The sequence below is a fragment of the Camelus dromedarius genome, chromosome 10 (assembly GCF_036321535.1).
Source record: "Camelus dromedarius isolate mCamDro1 chromosome 10, mCamDro1.pat, whole genome shotgun sequence".
Lineage (NCBI taxonomy): Eukaryota > Metazoa > Chordata > Mammalia > Artiodactyla > Camelidae > Camelus > Camelus dromedarius.
Genome location: NC_087445.1, coordinates 34926179 through 34947461, shown reverse-complemented (window position 1 = coordinate 34947461; position 21283 = coordinate 34926179). Strand labels below are relative to the sequence as shown.

Here is a 21283-nt window from a genome sequence, read left to right as displayed (position 1 = left end):
GTGAGGATTAAATGGGCTAATTAAAACAGTTGCTGTCAGACAGTAAGCACTCAGTTAAGTATGAGCTAGCCTTGTAGTAATAGTAGTTATAGTAGTAGGCTTCTCCAGGTTATATGGATTATGGATATTCAATTACCTCTGGTAATGGTGAATTACCAGGTTGTCTCTGTTAATGGGGGATTATTTTAAGGATTCAGCACAAAGTAAGGAGAAAAGGAAACTACTTAGCCAGCACATTAGGTCTGCTGATGCAAGGGAGGTTTTTTTTTCCCTTGCCAATACTTACAAATTACAGATTTCATATGAAAACCCAGGTTTCCAGTAATAATAGGCATGTACTCCTACATGGCAGTGATGGCCTGGAGCTAAGTAATCCCTCACTTCTCCAGATGGATCTGTAATCTCAGGTTTGCCAAGGTTAGTATCAATGTCTACTATTAGGTATGGGCCTAGGGCCTCCATGTAAGGCTGTTCAGGTTTCTCACTGCACAAAACACCCAGCTATGAAGCCAAATAGAGACTGAATTCCTACAACCTGCCAATGGCATTTCTTACAGCCTGACAGATTTAGGACTCAGGGTGTTCCTCTTTTCTCTACCTGTTCCTCCTTCCTCCTCTGCTAACACTGTTGACATCTTTCCATTTCATGGCTTCTGCTCACTTGTAGCTTCTACTGCTTTACAGATTCTGCTTACTGCCTCCTCTCTGTGTGTCTTTACCAGGTTTAGCAAGGTCAACCAATTTGCTCAAGATCACGTAGGTAGGTGATGAAACAGGATTTGAACAAAGATTATCACTCCTTGGAAAATGATTACTGGATATAAGTTAGCATGAGGATATTGAAGGTAAATTTCTTATTAGATTTTTTTTAAATTTCTATGTAGATTTCCTTGCCCAAATTAGGACAAGTTTTATTGTTAACGTCTACTCCTAGCCAACCTGCATTTAAACCAACTTGTTATTTCCTAATCTAAGGAAAACTAGAAAATGGGCAAAATTGGTCCTAGGGTGTCCCAAGGCATAGTGTTCTTTGTTCTGTCCTTCAGAGACTAGCCTTGAAAACCTGATTTTACCTTCTTTACTCTCCATCTGTCCTGGAAAAAGGCTGGACCCCCATTCCCACCATTGCTTTTGGGGACTTGTTATCTTCCTCAGTCACCTAGTTCCCCATGGCATGGTCAGGGCTCCATTTCCTCAGTGTTCCTGTGTGAAAGTAGTGGAAAGAGATTAAGCTGATAAAGTGAGTGACCTGACATCACAGTATTATATATTATTCTCTCAAGTGACTAATCAATTCAACCCAATGAAACACTTCCTAGAATGCTTTAGAGTGGTAGAAATTACAAACATAGCCAATTACAGTTGGTCAGGGATTTTTACCCCCTCTAAATTATAACACACAGGTTTCTGCCCATTGTGCCTGCTTAAAGCAACGTTCTTTAGAAGAAAAATACCACAGTCTGCTTTCTAGAGCATTGAGAAAACAGAGTTCTTGTTCTGGCTTTGCCACTTGCAAGGCTTGTTAGCTTGAGGCCATCCGTGGCTTAACCTGTTTGTTGACTTGTCCCTTAACCTCCCTAAATGTTGTTGACTGGTCTTGCGTACATCATAGGCAATGAGTCTCTGGACAGGGAAGGTGAGCCTTCATAAGGCTCTAAAAGTTGTGCCAAAATAAGATACTAGCAAAGCTGAAGACATGTTCAGCTGCTTTCTTGCAGGAACACTTTGCCCTTGACCAAAAGTGATGCCACAGAATAGGCTGTATGAATTCAGCTTCGTTCCTACCACGTGGCCACTCTGCTATGTGAGATGGCTTCATGTCAGAAATTTGTTGTAGATTTTTTTGTTTCTAAAATCTCACTCATGTTCATTGCTGTGTATTAACTTCACCCTAGTGTGTTTTGTGCACAGACGTCTGGTACAAAGGTATTTGAACACTTTCAGGAATTATAACTATACACTCGAGCTTTAAGCAAAGAGGGTGGGTGCGGCCAAGATTTTGAGATGTGTTCAAATGCAAGAGGCTTTAAAAATACAAAGTGTTCTAGAACTGTAGGAAGTTAAGGCTAAGAATTATTCCCTTGTTGAAGGTCAAAAGTAAAGCTATTTTCTGGAAAGTGCTTTTCCTTGTGTGTTTAATAGTTGAGAATTGCATAGGAGAGCAGTTCAATAGGAACCATGATATAAACAGTAAGATACTTCTTAATGTAATAGCCAGACCCAGAGCAGAATTTGCAAACCCTTGGTAGGCAGACGGGTGGCTGAAGAAGAATTTGGTTGGCAAGATCTCACTGAGAGATGCACTTCCATTCCATGATTTGGTATGGATTAAAATTTCTGAACAAGACCATGCTTCTAAACATTCATGGTCTCTGCAAAAAATATGAGACCAGAAAATGAAAAATCCCCAACTCTTATTATTTGGTTATTGGCCAGTATTCTGGCTTAGATGAGTGCATGCCTTCTGAAGCAAACCCTAAATTATTCAGCATTTGCAGTGTAGTCCATCCTACTTACATGAGCCATATTACTTTTCTATAATTTTTTCCCTGCAAAAAAAAATCCTCCCTTTCCATCTTTCCTCCTTTCTCTTTTTTAAATTTTGTAATCTGAAGTAACCTGAACCAGTTTAGAGGTGAGGAGGAAAATATTTACTTAGGTTATCCTGGGAACCTTGACCTTACTGCCTTAGGGATAAATCATTCCCCTCCTGAGGGAAGTGGGAAATTACAAACTGGGTCACAGACACACATTCTTCTCCTAGTTCCATCTGAGTGAGCACCAAGTATGTATTGTTACCTAAGATTTCAAGGTTGGTTTAATAATGAGCTAGGTTTCTTGGTCAGGTTTCCCATTGGCTTTGAGTTCATAAGGCAGTCATTGCCTGTCCTCAAAGTGTGCTTAGGTGGATGGCACCTGAACCCCTGAGGCTGTTGAAAGTGCAGGTTCTGGCCATGCTCAGACCCATGAATCAGACTCTCTGGAGGTGGGGCCCAGACATCTGCATGGTTGACCAGCTTCCTAGCTGATTCTTAGGTACACATAAGTTTGAGGCTCTGCTGGAAGGAAAAGGCTTCCAGGACAGAGACAGCAGAGGAGGTGTTCAAAGTTGGGTCAAATTAGTCTTATTGTTAATGTATTAACTTGAATATCAGGAGCTTTCATATTAAAGTTTTCTAAAAAAGTAAAAAAATCAATACATAAAAGAAAAGATTGTCATATATGCACCCATTATAAGTATTTTGCATAATTTTCTAGAGGTCTAAACAGAATGTCTTTAGGTCATCCTTATAATTATTTTGAGACTCTTTCAACTGTTTTGATTTTAAGATGAGTAATAAGAAAGAATCATTAATTAATGGAGAAAGAAAGAAATTTCTTTACATGCAAACCTTACTTTTGGCATTTGTCTCTTTTTTTAAACATTTTTTATTGAGTTATAGTCATTGTACAATGTTGTGTCAAATTCCAGTGTAGAGCACAATTTTCAGTTATACATGAACATACACATATATTCATTGTCACATTTTTTTTTCACTGTGAGCCACCACAAGATCTTGTATGTATTTCCCTGTGCTATACAGTATAATCTTGTTTATCTATTCTACGTATGCCTGTCAGTATCTACAAGTTTTGAACTCCCAGTCTATCACTTCCCACCCCCCTCCCCCTTGACAGCCATAAGTTTGTATTCTATGTCTATGAGTCTGTTTCTATTTTGTATTTATTTATTTATTTATTTTAGATTCCACAGATGAGCGATCTCATATGGTATTTTTCTTTCTCTTTCTGGCTTACTTCACTTAGAATGACATTCTCCAGGGACATCCATGTTGCTGCATATGGAGTTATGTTGTCATTTTTTTTATGGCTGAATAGTATTGTATAAATATATAAATATAAATATACCACATCTTCTTTATCCAGTCATCTGTTGATGGAGATTTAGGCTGTTTCCACGTCTTGGCTATTGTGAATAGTGCTGCTATGAACATTGGGGTGCAAGTGTCTTTTTTTTTTTAACATTTTTTATTGATTTATAATCATTTGCAAGTGTCTTTTTGAAGTATGGTTCCTTCTGGATATTGCCCAGGAGCAGGATTATTGGGTCATATGGTAAGTCTGTTCCTTGTCTTTTGAGGAATCTCCATACTGTTTTCCACAGTGGCTGCACCAAACTGCATTCCCACCAGCAGTGTAGGAGGGTTCCCTTTTCTCCACAGCCTCTCCAGCATTTGTCATTTGTGGACTTTTGAATGATGGCCGTTCTGACTGGTATGAGATGATACTTCATTGTAGTTTTGATTTGCATTTCTCTGATAATTAGTGATACTGAGCATTTTTTCATGTGCCTATTGGTCATTTGTATTTCTTCCTTGGAGAATTGCTTGTTTAGGTCTTCTGCCCATTTTTGGATTGGGTTGTTTGGTTTTTTTCTTATTAAGTGATATGAGCTGCTTATATATTCTGGAGATCAAGCCTTTGTCGATTTCATCATTTGCAAAAATTTTCTCCTATTCTGTGGGTTGTCGTTTTGTTTTACTTACGGTTTCCTTTGCTGTGCAGAAGCTTGTAAGTTTAATTAGGTCCTATTTGTTTATTCTTCTTTTATTTCTATTGCTTGGGTAGACTGCCCTAGGAAAACATTTCTGAGATGTAAGTCAGATAATGTTTTGCCTATATTTTCTTCTAGGAGGTTTATTGTATATTGTCTTATGTTGACATTTGTCTTTTTAAAAAGTTCATATAACTTTACCATTCATGTCCTCTAGTTTCTTCTTATCTCTCAGTATTAAGAATATACTCATAAGTATAAACTTTGCTATACTTTTAAATGATAAGTATAGTATCATTATTCTAATATTGCACATGGGGGAAATTACCACAAAAGAAACCTCTTCTCTTCTCTGCTCCCAAATTAGATGAGCTAGTGTTTTTAGCCTGTATTCTTGACTTAGAATACATTCCTGGTCTTTCCTTAACTCAGGCTTCTCAATTTTGCCAAAACAAATACTCTAATAACTGTCATCTTGAATAACTGTTTAGTGCACAGAATGTGCTCACACTTATTAGGAAGTAATTTAAGGGACTTTTTCCTCTGCTTCTATCACACTAACATGCCCAGCACTTCAGTAAGAGATAAGTAAAGGAATTTATTTTCATAAGTAGATAGAAATTTTGTTAAGGATACAGCCTCAGGATTTTTATGGTAAATAATGGATGGAACACAAGAATGAGGTGCTTTCTCTCTGAGGCCACCAGGAAAGAATATTTGCAAAAGTGATAAAGGACATGGTGATTTCCTGGAAAATTTTGGCAGAAGGCTGGGCCTTGTTTCCGAAATAGGGTGAGTGCCGAAGTTAAGTGAGTGTAAGTATGTCCATTCTGCAAGAAAGAAACCTGGGAGGGGAAGACTTGGCTTTTAAGGTCAAAGAGTCTCTGCTTCAGTACATGATCCAGTCACCCAATTCTTCCCTGCTTCAGTTTCCTTTTCTGTAAAATGAGGATTTACCTGTCTCATGGGAGAGGTGTTATGAGGGTGGATTTGGCTTTATAGAATGTACATGATACTTGGAACTTATAGAGAAATAAAATTTAGAAGACTTCTTTGCTCTGTGAGTGGCTAAATTTGCTTAGTTGAGGGGAGTCTGGCTACCTTTCTTTTTTTGAACAGTTTCCCCTCATTTTGGCCATTTTCTTCCATGAAGGCACCCAAAGACTCCCTTACCTCTAACACTTGCTGTCTTGAAACTCAGTGGGCCAGGAGCGGAAAAATCACTGGCTAGGGCAGTGCTTGATACCCAGTAATGGTGGCAGAAGCTCGGGTATCACTGTTCATTCAAATACCAGCTTCTGAAGGGCAGGGACTTTTGTCTGCTTTCCTCACTGTAGAACCTTGAACAGGCCGGTGCTCAAAAAATACTTCCTAAAAGAATAAATCAACATTGGACTTCTGGGCTTGTGCCTCATCTTTCCTTTCTACTTTTCTCAACTGAGAAATTCTCTTCATTCCACACCTTTCCTCATCTTGCTCATTCTCCAAAACACTCCCCCTTCTAGTCTCTACCCCCGCTCACTTCAGAGCTTTTTCCTTAAGTAAACAGTAGTTCACTATTAATAGCTCAATAACTTAGGAACAGGGCAGTTTCTCTGGTTTAGGAAGCATAATTCCCATCCTCCAACCTAAAATAAATTTTGAGGAGATGATTTGTAACTGTGGAAGAAGGGACTGGGGGAGGTGGTTATTTTGGAGTACATTAAATATTAGCATAAAGTGGCATGTTTTAGTTAAATCTGGCTATGTAGGAATTTAAGCATCATTAAATGAATGAATGTGTGTATCTTGATCTTCAAATCAACTAGCTAGGCAGGGGTGGTTAGACTGAGGAAGGGTGATCAGATGGCGAAGTCTGGAGTCTGAGGGAGGATGAGTACAACGCAAAGGCAGGCTCGAAGACAGAGCTGTAAGTTGTCTGCTACAATAGACCCGTGGTTCTCAGACTTGACAGTGCATCAGAATCACCTGGAGGGCTTGTTAAAACACACATTTCTGGGCCTACCCCAGAGTTGAGGGCTTAGTAGGTCTCAGGTAAGGCCCAAGAATTTGCATTTCTAGCAAATTCCTGGGGGAATGTTGTTCCGGGGACTGCACTTTGAGAACCATTGCAATATAGAGCATGCAGGAAGATATAACCAATCTTATACTCAACTCAGTTCATATGTCCAGCACAGGTTGAAGCCGTGTTCAAGGGCAAATAAAAGCTGTCTCTCTCAGTCACCTCAATAAATTAAATTAAATTCCACAGTTTACGTACGAAACTCACAAAAAAGGAAGGAGTTCAAATCACCCATTTCATCTTATGGTAAAAGGCACTGGCACTTCACAGCTGCAGTCACCTTGGGTAGCAGAGGCCAGAAGGCTCTCAGGGTCTTACTGAAGGAGCTGGCCATGCCTAGGACAAATAACTTAGATAAACCACAGATCAGAGTGGAGAAATGAGGCACTTTTCATCAATAGCACCCAACAATGTTTGTTGAGTTTGATTGAATCCAGGTAGATCAGGAAGTGGATACAAGGTTCAAACAAAGTTTGCTGAGAACACAGTTTTATTTAGAAATTGCAGGAGACTTAGAAACAAAATAATAATGATGAAAGGAGCCCTCCAGAGACTCTTTAGATGTCCAGGCTCATTCCTCTGTGTCTTAGCAGAAGAATTTACATTACTCAGAAAGTTGAAAACATGGTAGGTTAAAAATGTGTGAGTGTGTGTGTTTCTGTGTGTGTGTGTGTGTGTGTGTGTATACATAATTTCTGTTATAAGATTATGGCAACCACAGCACAAACAATTTGGAAAAAGAAAAGAGAATGGGGAAAATCCTTTGTTATCCTGCCTCTCTAATACAACTGTGAGATAGTATTTCATTCTAGTGGTTTTTCTTCTATATATTTTTAAATAGTGCACTTAAATTTAAATAACCTTTTTTTGAGTTTATATAACCATAGTGACTAAGAGCACAGTCTTTGGAGTCAGATAACTTTGGGTTCAAATCCTGACTACAGACATTTCCACTCCTGAGTTTTGCATTTGTTACATTTTTGAGGATAAGCTCAGTTTAGAGAGTTCTCGTTTGGATTCAGTGGAAAGGGACACATTGGTGCTCAGCACGGGGCCAGGCGTAGTGTAAGGTCTTGATAAATAGCGACATGATTTCCTGTTCTTACTAAAAAGTTGTGTCAACCTGCACGGTCCTAATACTTTGGAACTTTTTCTCAACATTTAGAAACATACCTATTTTTATTTCATAAGTTTGGCGAAATTTCATTCCGCAAATTCTTCCGTGGTTCAGACACTGCTTTCAGGATCTTTTATGACCAACTTGTTGAGAGCTTTTATTACCTGGGTTTTCTCAAAGTGGACACACCAGAAGAATCAAAGCTGAAACATAGGGATGACTGTTTGTGCTTGAAGTGAGAAGTTGGTTCAGTTGTACTTTAGCTAGGCTGTGTGGCTTTACTTCTGGATCGCAGATTCTGACCACACCATTGCAAGGACCACATATAGACATCTAGATGATGGGTTGCTAGGGAGATGGGTAAGAAACTATAGGTGGAAAGGTATTTTCTTACTAGAAAAACAACTCCAAGCTCAAACCTGGCCAAATTTACATCTGCAAACTGGATCTCTCATTTCTGCTCTAGACTGACTATCCAGCTGCCAAATTGACCTCCCCTTGGAGTCCTCTTTATTAGGACCACAAACTCAGTATGTCTAGACCAAATCTTCAGCCTGATGGAAGGAAACTAACCATATAGTCCTGAGTTTACAGTTACCCTGTAAACAAAGGGATTAACTTCATTAGATGGTAGCTCCCTGTCCACAAAAGGCCCTTATTGAAGACCTTGGTTTTGTTTATCACCTAAACAGATCTCGACTCCACAGGAGAGTTACATATAACAATAGGCAGAATAGCCAGTTAGTTCGTTAACTCCTTAAAGTTGATGAAACCATTTTGTACATTCTCTGATTTGCTGGCTAGAGTATTAATTAGTAAAATACCATGAAAGACAAACACACAAACCCTTTGATCCAGCAATTCCATTTCTAGGACTTTATTCTCAAGGTATATTTGCAAATGTATGAATTAACATATATGCAATTTATTGAATATTATTTGTGCCAGCAAAAAAAAAATTGGAACAACACAGGAATGTAAATTGGTGCAACCAATTTGGAACAATATGGAGGTTCCTCAAAAAATTTTTAAATGTTGCCATTTGCGACCATATGGATGGGTTTTGAGGGCATTATGTTAAGTGAAATAATTCAGAGAAAGACAAATAACATATGATCTCACCTCTATGTGGAATCTAACAAAACAAAACAAAGCAAGCTCATAGATACAGAGAACAGATTGGTGATTGCCAGAGGCAGGGGGTAGGGAGTGGGCAAAATTGATGAAGGAAGTCAAAAGGTGAATAATTAAGTTGTAAAATAAGTAAGTCATGGGGATGTAATGTACAGTATGGTGACTATAGTTAGTGATACTGTAATGCATATTTGAAAGTTGCTAACAGAGTGGATCTTGAAAGTTATCACAAGAAGAAAAAATTTTAATGAAAAAAATTTAAATTAAAGTGTGGTTTATTTCCAGTATTGTGTTAGTTTCATGTGTACAGCAAGGTGATTCAGTCTTTTTTTATTCTTTTCCATTATAGGTTATTATAAGGTATTGAATGTAGTTCCCTGTGCTATAAGTAAATCCTTGTTGTTTATCTGTTTTATATATGATAGTGTGTATTTGTTAATCCCATACTCCTAATTTATCCCTCCCTCTCTTTCCCCTTTGGTAACCATCAGTTTGATTTCTATGTGTGTGAGTCTGTTTCTGTTTTGTAAATAAGTTCATTTTTACTACTTGTTAGATTCCACACATAAGTGATGTATAATATTTGTCTTTGCCTGTCTGACTTACTTCACTTAGTATGATAATCTCTAGGTCCATCCATGTTGCTACAAATGGCATTATTTCATTCTTTTTTTATGACTGAGTAATATTCCATTGTGTTTATGTGTGTACCACAACAAGAAAAATATTTTTTATAACTGTGTATGGTGACAGATGTTAACTAGACTTATTGAGGTGATTATTTTGCAATATTTACAAATACCGAATCATTATGTTGTACACCTGAAACTAATACAATTTTATATGTCAGTTTTAACTCAATTTAAAAATTGGAAAAACAAAAATGTGTAAAAGAGATTAATTAATAAACTATTGCCCATGTATGTAATAGAGTACACATACAACCATAAAAAGGAATGAAAGCATTCTTTTGTACTTTTCTATTAGGTGAAAAAAGCAAAATGCAGATCACCCATGAGTGGACAGATTGTGGCATATCCATTCAATGTAATACTCCTTCACAAAAAGGAACAAACTATTGGTACACAATACAACATAGATGAACCTCAAGTATTGTGTTCTAGTTTGTGTAAAAAAGTGGAGGAAAGAATATATGCATGTCTTTGTGTATGTAGTGTATACACACAGAAGATACACAAGAAACTATTGTGTGGATTGTCTATGTGGACGGAACCTACATAACTGGCATACAAAATTAGGAGAGAGACATTTTACAGTGTCTTTTTTTTGTATTTTTTAATATATAAAATTATAAAACATTATATATGCAAAATAAAAATAGAATAGCTTTTAATTACTCTGTCTAGATATTATATACAGTTTTTCTCTCTCTTTCTTTTTGGTTTTTAATTCGTTTTTAAAATCTCGTTTATTTGGCCTGTGTCGACACATGTAAAAAAGGTGATGCTTAATATTGTGCCATAAACAAAAATAAGCAATATTTAGAAAGCTAGTATGTTTTTGTTGATTTCTAGTTTAATTCCACTCTGATGTCAAACTACCTGCTCTATATGACATATGACCTTTTAAATTTGTTGAGATTTGCTTTATGATCCAGTATATGGTCAACTTCAGTAAATGGTTCAGTGTGCACAAAAAGAATGTGTACATTGTCATTAGATGTTCAGTTTTCCATGTAAGTCAATTAGATCAAGTTTATCATCTTCAAATCCTATATAGCTGTAATTTTGAAATCTACATGTCCTATCACTTACTGAAATAGGTATATTAAAATCTTTCACTATAATTGTTGATTTAATATTTCTCCTCTTCTGCAGTTCTTGCTTTATACATTTTGAACCGTTATTACTTGGTACATACATACTTAGAATTGCTGTGTATTTCTGGTGAATTGCTCCTTGATCATTTAGGAAATGTCCTCTTTATCTTTAGTCATATGTCTTGCCTTAAAACTTTTTTGCCTGGTTACTATAGCTACATGAGCTGTCTTTTAGCTATTTTTGTGTAACTTTTTTCCACTACTTTGTAAACAGTTTATCTAGGCATTTACCCAAGAGAAAAGAAAGATTATGCCCATATAAAGATTTACACATGAATGTTCATAGCAGCTTTATTTTTAATAACCAAACCCTGGAAATAACTCAAATGTCCATCTACAGGTGGATGGATAAACAAATGTGGTATATACATGCAAAGAAATACTCCTCTATAATAAAAGGGAATGAACTATTGATACACATTAAAACATAGATGGATCTTTAATTATGCTGAGTGAAAGAAGCTGGACAAAAAAAGGAGATATATTGTCTGATTCCATTTATATAAAATTCTAGAAAATGCAAACTAATATATAGTGACCAAATACAAATCGGTTACCTGGAGACAAGGGATGGAGAAAATTAAGAAGGAGCATGAGGAAACTTTGTTATTGCAGTGATAGTTTCATGGGTGTATATCTGCATCAAACTTACAAATTGTGTACCTTAAATATGTGCAGTATATTGCATGTCAAATATACCTCAATAAATCTATTAAAAATTAAATATGTTTCTTATACGTAACAGTTTTTTTATGTAATCTAATGTTGTCTTTTAATTGGAGAATTTAATTAGTTATATTTAATGTAATCACTGATGTATTTGAATTTTTTTTCTTTTTCTTGAGCCTTTTCTTCCTAAGGCTCAGATAACTTATCTCAAACAGGAGGGTAATACAGCTATCCTGCCTATTTCCCCTAGGTCATTTTGAGGAATAAGTGAGATTGTTATACATAAAAGTCTCAGTATGTTAAAAATCATTACAGTTTTCAGTTTCTTTCCTGATTTTCAGAAATGAGCAAGATGAATCCTAGGTAAAATTCTAAAGTAGATGTCCCTTTTTAACAAAAAGGTTTATAACTAAGCAGATCACCTAGTGTTTGACCTGACCACATTGCTGTACTTTAAAACTGGATATGATGTCCTTTTAAAAAAATCTTTCAGCCCCCTTCACCCATTTCTTCCATGCCAATTCCCACCACTGGCAACCACTAATCTGTTCTCTGTGTGTATGAGCTTGATTGTTTTGTTTTGTTTTAGATTCTACATATAAAAGAGATCATATGATATTTGTCTTTCTCTCTGTCTTATGTCATCTAGCATAATACCCTTGAATTCTATCCATGTTGTCACAAATGGCAAGATTTCACTCTTTTTTATGGCTGAAAAATATTCCTCTGTGTGTGTGTGTGTGTGTGTGTGTGTGTGTGTGTGTGTGTGTATCTCTTACAGTTTCTTTATGGGTTCACTCATTGATGGACACTTAAATTGTTTCCGTATCTTGGATATTATAAGTAATGCTGTGGTGGAAATGGGGGTGCATATATCCTTTTGAATTAGTGTTCTCATTTTCTTTGGATAAATATCTAAAAGTGGAATTGCTGGATCATATGGTAGTTCTATTATTAATTTTTTAAAAAACTCCATACTGTTTCCCTTGGTAGCTGCATGAATTTGTATTCCCACTGACAGAGCACAAGGGTTCCCTTTTCTCCACATCTTCACCAACACTTGTTATTTGTTGTCTTTTTGATAATAGCCATTCTAACAGATGTAAGTTTCTATCTCATTGTGGTTCTGATATGCATTTCCTTGGTGACTAATGATGTTGAGCATCTTTTCATGTACCTGTCTTCTTTGGGAAAATGTCTAGTTAGAGCTTCTGTCCATTTTAAAATCAGATTATCTGGGGGTTTTTTTGCTGTTGAGTTGTATGAGTTCCTCATATATTTCAGATATTAGTCTCCTATCAGATACATGATTTGCAAATATTTTCTCCCATTCAACAGGTTGCCTTTTAATTTTGTTGTTGGTTCCCTTTACTGTGCAGAAGCTTTTTGGTTTGATGTTTATTTTTGCTTTTGTTGCTTTTGCTTTTGGAATCAGATTTTTAAAATCTTCACCAAGACTGATGTCAAGGAGCTTATCACCTATGTTTTCTTCTAGGAGTTTTATGGTTTTGGGTCTCATGTTCAAGTCTGTGAGTTTAAATGTACAATCCTACTGTGTTTTTTTCCCCTATTTTTCAACCTGTGTCTTGTATCCATAGAGATTACAATAATACATACTTATTATAATTCTACTATTAATATTTTTACCATTTTGCAGACAATACAAGAACTTTAGAACATATGAACTCCATTTACCCCTCCCATCTTTTGTGTAATCATTGACATGTATTTTAATTCTATGTTTATTTTAAATTCCACATTATTATCATTATGATTTTGTACAGTCACTATCATTTAGATTTACTCACATATTTACCCTTTTGATGCACTTCATTGCTTTCAGCACATCTGTGTTTTCAACTTCTGTCTGAAGAACTCTTTACCATTATTTTTAGTATAGCTTTGTTGGCTATAAATTCTCTCAGTTTATTTTTACTGGAGGTACTAGGGATTGAACCCAGGACCTTGTGCATGCTAATCATGTGCCCTACCACTGAGCTATATACCCCCACACCCTCTCTCAGTTTTCATTCATCTGATGAAGTCTTTATCCTTTATTTATGAAGGGTGTTTTCACTGGGTGGAAAATTCTGTATTGGTAGTTGTTTTCTTTTCAACACCATAAAGATTGACATTGCATTGGTTTTGGACTTTTTCAGTTGAAAAGTCAATTATTAGTCTTATTATTACACTTTGAAGGTAATGTGCCTTTTCCCTAGATATTTTCAAGAAGATTTAAACTTTTTGATTTTTCAGCAGTTTTATTGTAATGTGTCTAGATTTGATTTTCTCTGTATTGATTCTGATGTGGGTAGAGCTTTGCAAATTTACTTTGGTATTTTTGTCAACAATATTTCTTTAAATATTACTTCTGCTCCTGTTTTGTTTCTCTTCTTCTTTTGGGACTTAAGTTTACGTACGTTAGAGCTGTTTCTTTACGTCTCAACACATTTTTGTGGAGAACTCCTCTTTCTGAAAAAAAAAAAAAAAACAGTTACAAACAAAAAGTACTCAGTATTTATAGGTATTGTTTTAGGTGATTAGGCTGCTTCATTAGGTGGTGATAATGGCAGGAGAGAAGCTAATGAATATGGTGACATATAAGGGCTGAGAGGAGGAGGTCCCTTTGAGAATCACTGAAGACACTGAGTAATCCTTCTTCGCTAGGCTTGCTACTGGAATCCTCAAACACTTCAGTCATCTAATAAATATTCATTTGTTTTCAGAGGAATTTTCCAAGTGAAAGGGATCTGGGACTCCCCCTGTGAGGAAGAGGCATACATTCCACAGCTTGTTAATAAGGGGCAAACTTCTCCTTGTAGTCATGTTTCTGCCTGTTGAATCTTTACAGAAGCTGTTACATTTACGGCATGTCTGTTTATGTGGAGAGGTGGAAAATATGAGAACACTAAAACTTGAAATGTTTATTTTGAAGCCTCAGGCTGATGAACTTCTGAGGAAATCATTGCTCAAAACATATGCATGTATGTATATGCAAGGATGGAAATAGATATTTGTGTATGTAGATAGATATAAATACAATGCATCTATCTATACATTATATAATGAATATATATTATATACTTCTAAAATTTGCTACAGAAATTCATTTTGTAGCCTTCTAAATTTAAAGGTGTGCATCACTAAAAGTATCTGAGGATCTCAGAGAAAGCCTTAGGTCATTTTTATGTGGTCAACTCCAGGAACTACTCACTTTTGAGCCACCTCTGTTTTCAGCCTTATCCATGCCCTGAACTGCGATCCAACCCTGTGTTATTTACATCATTCAGAGCTAGTTTTTCTACATACAGCAAATTTTAAGAGCTTTATCATTGTTTTAATATGACACTGCCCTACTTTATAACTAAGGAAGTTTGGGGAGTAACATTTTTTCACCACTTACCTGTTGTAAATCATTCCTAGTCCTGAACAATGGCTATTTGGCAAGGTCTAATTATACCAGGTGCTTGTGGCTACATCCACTTATGCCACCCACAAATGTCTCTAATTATTATTTATTACTACTTGTATACTTCACACTTTGTATGTTTTTATAGTCAGTTGTTAGTTTCTAAGAGTAACTCTGTGTAAACTAAGAGTAAATTATATGTTTGCTTTTCTTTATTCCATTCCTTTCACTGTTGTTTAAAACACGTCAGATTCAGGAAAACCCTAAACCCCTTTAAATACTTATAGACAAGAGTTTTCTTCTTGAATCAATTTTAAAATCCTTTCAACCATTTTGGCTGCTGGCCGTACCAGCATACAGTGAAAGAATTTTCTTTTAGGGCTGAAAGCCAGAGAGAAGCCTTCTGGGGTTGTTCGGTTTCCTAGCACAGCTGCTGGTGTAGATCACGGTGCTGACTGTTCCACTTGGAGATTCTTGAGCATCTTTGCCAATTAGAGCTGGAAAGGTGCCCAGGAGATCACATAGGCCAGCCCCTTCATTTTACATGTAATGAAACTAAGACTCAGCTTGGTTAACTGATGGACTTGACCTCAAAACAGTGGGCAAATGGCAAAGCTCAGGACTCAGTCACTGAGTTCACACTCTTTTTTTTGTTCTTGTAGCTATATCTGTGGTAAAGAAGCAGGGCAGCCCAATGCTTAAAATACTTAAAGTAGGAGTATAGAAACCTAATGTCTAGATGTCATGAAATGGTTTTAAAGATGCCTGAAATGCATTGTTTTCTTTTCTGTCAGGCCTGCTCCTACTGATTTTTTTTTCTTCAAAATGTGGTTCCAAAGTCCTCTTATCCCAGAAACCTCCTAAGCATTTCTAGTTTGAATTTGAATTAGTAACTCCCTTCTCTTCTCTCACAAGGCACTGTATGTAGTCCTGTGTTATAATGCTTATTATATTGTATTATAATTATTTATTCCTTTAGCCATCTGCCCTCCTCCCTTCCACCCACTGGGCTGAACTTCCTGGAGCAGCAACAGTATCTTCTTGGACTTCAATCCCTAGCAGTTGGCAGTGAGCCTGGCACCGTGTATGCTGTTAGTGTTTTATCAATGAATGAATGAACCAACTACTCTCTCATAGACTTGTGCTATCAGTGAGTCTTATGCTTTCTTGGACATGAAAATTACCTGGAGTTGCTGGTTAAAAATGCAGTTTTGCAGGCCACATCACAAGAGATGCTGATTCAAGACTCACATAAGGCCTAGGAATCTGAATTGTTATTAAGCTGCTCATGACTTGATGCAAATGGTTTATAGGCCATACCTGGCGAGCTCTGCTCCATCATTAATTCCACTGGTACTTAGTCCCAACTGTATATATCCCAACAATCTCTCCATCTGAATAAATGCATAGAACTTTGCCACCTACCCCGTTCCACCCTTCTAACCCCTGAGTAAGGGTATAGACTTTGTAGAAATAAAGAAGATAATATTTTTAAAGCATTTTGAGTTATTAGAAGTAGAGTATCTTAGCTCAGCAAGGAAATATGATATAAATCTATCATCATGAGAGTTATCTTAGACACACTGAATTTGGTCTGAGACCCAAATGCAGAGGAAATAAAACTCACCCACAGTACCTGCATGGACACCACACCTGTATGAGCTCTTGCCCTGGTGGGCTTGTCTTATTTGTATAGGCAGGCTCCCCATCACGGGGCCAGCGGAGAGAAGAAGAGGGTTGATTTAGACACTAAGGAGGGTGCTCTTTTGAGAATAAAGTTCCATATCAATAAACTTAAGAGCTGATGTTGACATAATTTTTAAAAATCCCAAGTAGTGCCCCTATGCGGCATGGTACTTTATATACACACATTATTTTTTTTAAATGATAACACTAAGCAACTTTACAGAAAAGCTGAATGGGAGAGTTATTAAACTACCTTTACCTAACTTCCAAAAGGATTTCTGAATCTTTTCGTATAAGGTTAATTTTTTATACATTTATTGTTTATTTATACATATATATATATTTAACTTTATATGTATATTGTTTAATATTTGTGTTTTTTTCCTCATATTACTTTTTACTTGTAATTTATTTCTTTGGCACATTTCTATACAATATTTAAATCGTAAGATCCTATTTAATGTATTTTATGTTATTATGTACTCAGTGTTCTCCCTGATGTTGGTTATTTTCAGTTACTTGCTATCATATACAGAGTCCTTATGCTCATTTTTGTTTGAGTTATATTTTTGTTTGTATGAATTCCCTGGGGGTATATTCTCCAAAGTGAGACGGTTAGATGAAAGAGTAACGACAGTTTTACAGTTCTTGTTGCTTATTGCACTATTACTTTCCAGGTACACTGAACCGATATAAAATTCCACAGCATTTCCACTTAGCTTGACCAACATGTACATTTATCATTCCAGCTGATTTTTTTCTAGTTTCAATGTGTGTAGGGCCTCTCCAGAGATATTTTAGTTTGAAGTTATTTAAGTGAATCCAAAGCAGTTCTTTTCCACGTGGGATGATTTATGGTTTTCATTTTAAGGACAAACAGTTCATTCCTTATTTGACAGATTTGAAGGGGCACGTTTAGTTGCTCTGTAGAAATGATTCTGTAGGGGTAGGAGATATGATTGGGGCAGGCTTGACGTGTCAGGAAAGAAGATCGTTTGTAGGAAGCTTATGAGGGGGACAGCAACAGGAATGCCAGCTGACCCTGGTTGTGAAGGACTGGGGAGCTGGAACACGCTGATGGCATGATGAAAAAAATACTGGGGCTTGGTTGTAGGATGGTAACATATACTTCAAAACGAAAGTGAGAACCTGTCCCTCCTGCCATTCTATGATTCTCTCAGAATGCCACTTCCTTTCATGAATGTTTTCAGATATCCCCATTTCAGGTAGACCTCTCTGGTCTATGACAGGAAGGGCTTTAAATTGGCCATGAAATTAAAACTCATTATTTGAGAGGACTTGGCGGGAGGACTTGGAGGCAGAAGACACAGGAGTAGTCTTATCTGTGAAAGGCAACTCGGTCACAGAAAAGGACCTTTGCTTGACTGTCTCCACTCTTCATGAGAGTAGTCAGCTTCTGAAATAAGCAAGTGATACTCTGGCTCTGCTAGTTTGGGTTCCTGTGGTGTCAAACTCAAGATGCAATGTTGTTTGTGCAAAATGAACTTTTTGTTTGGGGCAGTAGTCCATAACCTGTTGATTTTTGAAATTGATGACTATCCAACTTGTAATGAAAATCAGCCTCTTGAGCACTTGGGGTCCAAATCTGAAATTTTCCTTCCATTTCTGGTTGTCATGCAGATTTTTGCCTCACTCTTTTCTCTGTAGAACACTTAGACACACACACGTTTATACCTGTATCTATCAGCTTTGTTTAGAAATAACTCATGTACCACACATTTCACACATTTAACACGTAAAATTCAGTGGGATTTTTTAGTATATTCACAGAGTTGTGCACCCATCACCACAATTAATTTCAGAACATTTTTATCTCCCCAAAAGAATCCCCATTCCCGTTAACAATCACTCCCCATTTGCCTCAACCCCCCTCAGCCCTAGGCCATCATCTATTCTACTTTCTGTCTCTATAGATTTTCATATTCTGGACATTTCATACAAGGAATTATACAAGGAATTATCTTTTGGTTTAGCTTCTTTGACTGAGTATGTTTTCAAGTTTCATCCATGTTGTGGTATAGATCAGTACTTCTTTCCTTATTTATTGCTGAATTATATTCCATGTATGATATACCGTAAATTTTTTAATCCATCCATCAGTGGATGAACATTTAGGTTGTTTCCACTTTGGAGATGCTATAAATAATGCTGCTGTGAGAATTTATGTCTAAGTTTTTGTATGGAAGTATGTTTTCATTTTGGGGGGTAGAAACCTAGGAGTGAATTTGCTGGGATACATGGGAACTCTGTGTTTACCTTTTGGGGGAGGTACTGCCAGACTGTTTTCCGAAGCAGGGACTTGATTTTACATTCCCACCAATGATGTATGACTGCTTGTCCTCACCAGTACTTGTTATTGCCCATCTTTTTAGTCCTAGCCACCCCAGTGGTTGTGAAGTTGTATCTCCTTGTGGTTTTGATTTGCATTTCCCTGATGGATAATAGAAGACTTACTCCTAATTCTAGTATTTTCTCATACTTTTTTAAAAAAAGAAAGGAGGAAAATACTTCAGGAAATGAAGGAGTACAATGAATGTGGGCTGCTGTAACTTCTCTGGGGTTTCACTCCTCACTGCATCATAATGTAAGGGGCCACCATTGACAAGACTGCTGCAGCCATTTTCTTCTCTTCTCATATCTATCCATCATTCAGAATCCTAGGAAGGAGAGAGAATTGTCCTGTGTTGGGTTATGGGCCCTTTGATTTGTAGTCATACCTGTACAACATGAGTGTGCAAATCCTGAAAGGAAATTGAGGTGCTCTTGGCTTGGGAGAATGGATGCCATAGGTGGGACCAGACAAATTTATTGCCTCTCTAAATGCACCACTTTGCCAATGTTGGGAGCTGAGCAGATCGTGTCAGAAACCTCATCATGCAGGAAAATTAATAATCATGCCCTAGTATCCACTATAATGGAGAAAATACAATATGCTTTATTTATAATATTTAAGTATTGTATGTTAAATTATAATTTTTTAAATGTATGTATCTCTTGGATACATAGCCTGTTTCAAGTGCAGAATCTCAGTTAATCATAAATAATCTGTCAGTTTCTAGTTATTTTCTGTAGGGGCCTCGTGGTTTAAATAGTTTTATGGACTAGCCTAAGAATCCAGCCACTGAAGACTGATTTAAGGAGAGACTGTGTTCTGAGTTCCAGGGATGTTGTCTGAGGACTCAGCAGTGTCACTGTGGCTGACTCAAAGGATCGCTTGCTAGGAGCAATTTGGAACAAACACAGTCCTTGGAATTCCAGGTGGCATCTCAGGTGCTGGCAGGGAGGTGGTAGTGTCCATCTAGCAGCTCTCTGGTGTTTCCTGTTATTGCGGGCAGTGACCAGAAGGGCTCAGCTACTTGAAAGGAGAGTGACTGGATCAAAATGGCAGCCTGGGGTTTAAAGGACTCTAATCAGAGCCCAAGTGTCCTCATGTAGAGACAGTGCCTCTGAATGACCTGGGAGAGAGGAGCCAAGCACCCTGGATCTTTTCCTTGGGCTGTAAGCTCTTCCTCTTCCTCCTGCTATCGTCCTTCCAGTATTGGGTAACAGCCATGACTGCAGACCTGGGTGTATGTTGTCACACCAAAGCTACAGCATCCAGCCACAGGGCACTGAGGACATTTTACTCACTTCTGCCAATTACCCTCCTAAAGAATAAGTTTTATAAAATGGTATCAAAGACTGTATCTATAATTGTGATGATTTTTTTAAAAAATAACCACTCCATTTAGATTTTTCTGTTTGACCCAAGGTATTCTTCTGCGGAAATAAGGAAACAGTTTACCCTCCCACCAAACCTTGGCCAGTACCATCGACAGAGCATAAGTACCTCTGGCTTCCCCTCTCTTCAACTAGTAAGTATGAATTACAGGCTTGCTTAGAGAATGGTCAAGGGCAGAAGTGCCCAGGGTGTGCTTTGCTTCCTGATTCTTCTTAGATTTTCCCCACTGCTACCTTCTACTGCCAACTACCAGCTCTTACCTCTGTGCCCACTTTTTGATATTAGACAATTTCCCTCTCTCCCTCCCTCCAGTAAGGCTTAGAGTGTGAAGTGGACCTCTCAGGGTTGTGATTCTGAAGTCTCTGGACTCAGTGGACATCCAGATTACTTGATGTCACGACCCCAATTATGATTCACAGAGTGGGGAGGGGAAGGATTAGCTGGAAACTTAATACCACTTACAACATGCTTTTATTGGAAAAATGTACTTCAAAGTCTGAAAAGCTAAATACAAACCTTCAGCCACATAAATCTTTTTTTTTTCCTTTTAGAAGTGTAATTTACATACAGTAAAATTCACTCATTTTTAGTTGTACAGTTTGATGAATTTGGCTGATTTAGAGTTAACTTGTACTCAATCTAAATATATATCTTTACCCTAAGAACCACCCCGCCCCCCCCCCCCCCCCCACCATTAGGTACCTTCGTAGTGGAGCTCCTCTCCCAGCCCCTGGCCACCGCCCCAGTCAGCAACGACCCACTTTTGTCATCATAATTTTGCCTTCTCTGAAACCTCACCTCATTGGAATCAGCCAGTACAAACCTTCATTTTAAAACCCACTCCCCCTTTTGAGCTGAAAATTGCCTACGTTTGTATATTAACACCAATTCGAGTGTGTGTGTATGCATTATATTATTTGAAGACTAAATGCCAGACATGTGCCAAGTGCATTAGATCTGACTTAAATGAGATGGTTTGTAAAACCAGAAGTGAGTATTCACTTCCTTTGTAAAAGAGCTCCAGCCTCCGCTGTATTCACTTCCTCACACACAGCCCAGCCGTACTTTC

At 37.3% G+C, this 21283-nt stretch overlaps 1 protein-coding gene across 3 annotated transcripts in view; it reads left to right on the top strand.

Annotated features, from left to right (window-relative positions):
- DOCK8 (dedicator of cytokinesis 8) overlaps nucleotides 1–21283 on the top strand; it is a 223457-nt gene that overhangs the window by 47877 nt on the left and 154297 nt on the right. For all 3 annotated transcript variants that reach the window (XM_031449810.2, XM_031449809.2, XM_031449812.2), the window contains one exon: nucleotides 20245–20347. Coding sequence is in view for 1 of the 3 variants with exons in the window: in XM_031449809.2 (XP_031305669.1) it covers nucleotides 20245–20347 (103 nt within the window). In the remaining 2 variants the exon portion in view is untranslated. The remainder of the gene's footprint in view (nucleotides 1–20244; nucleotides 20348–21283) is intronic.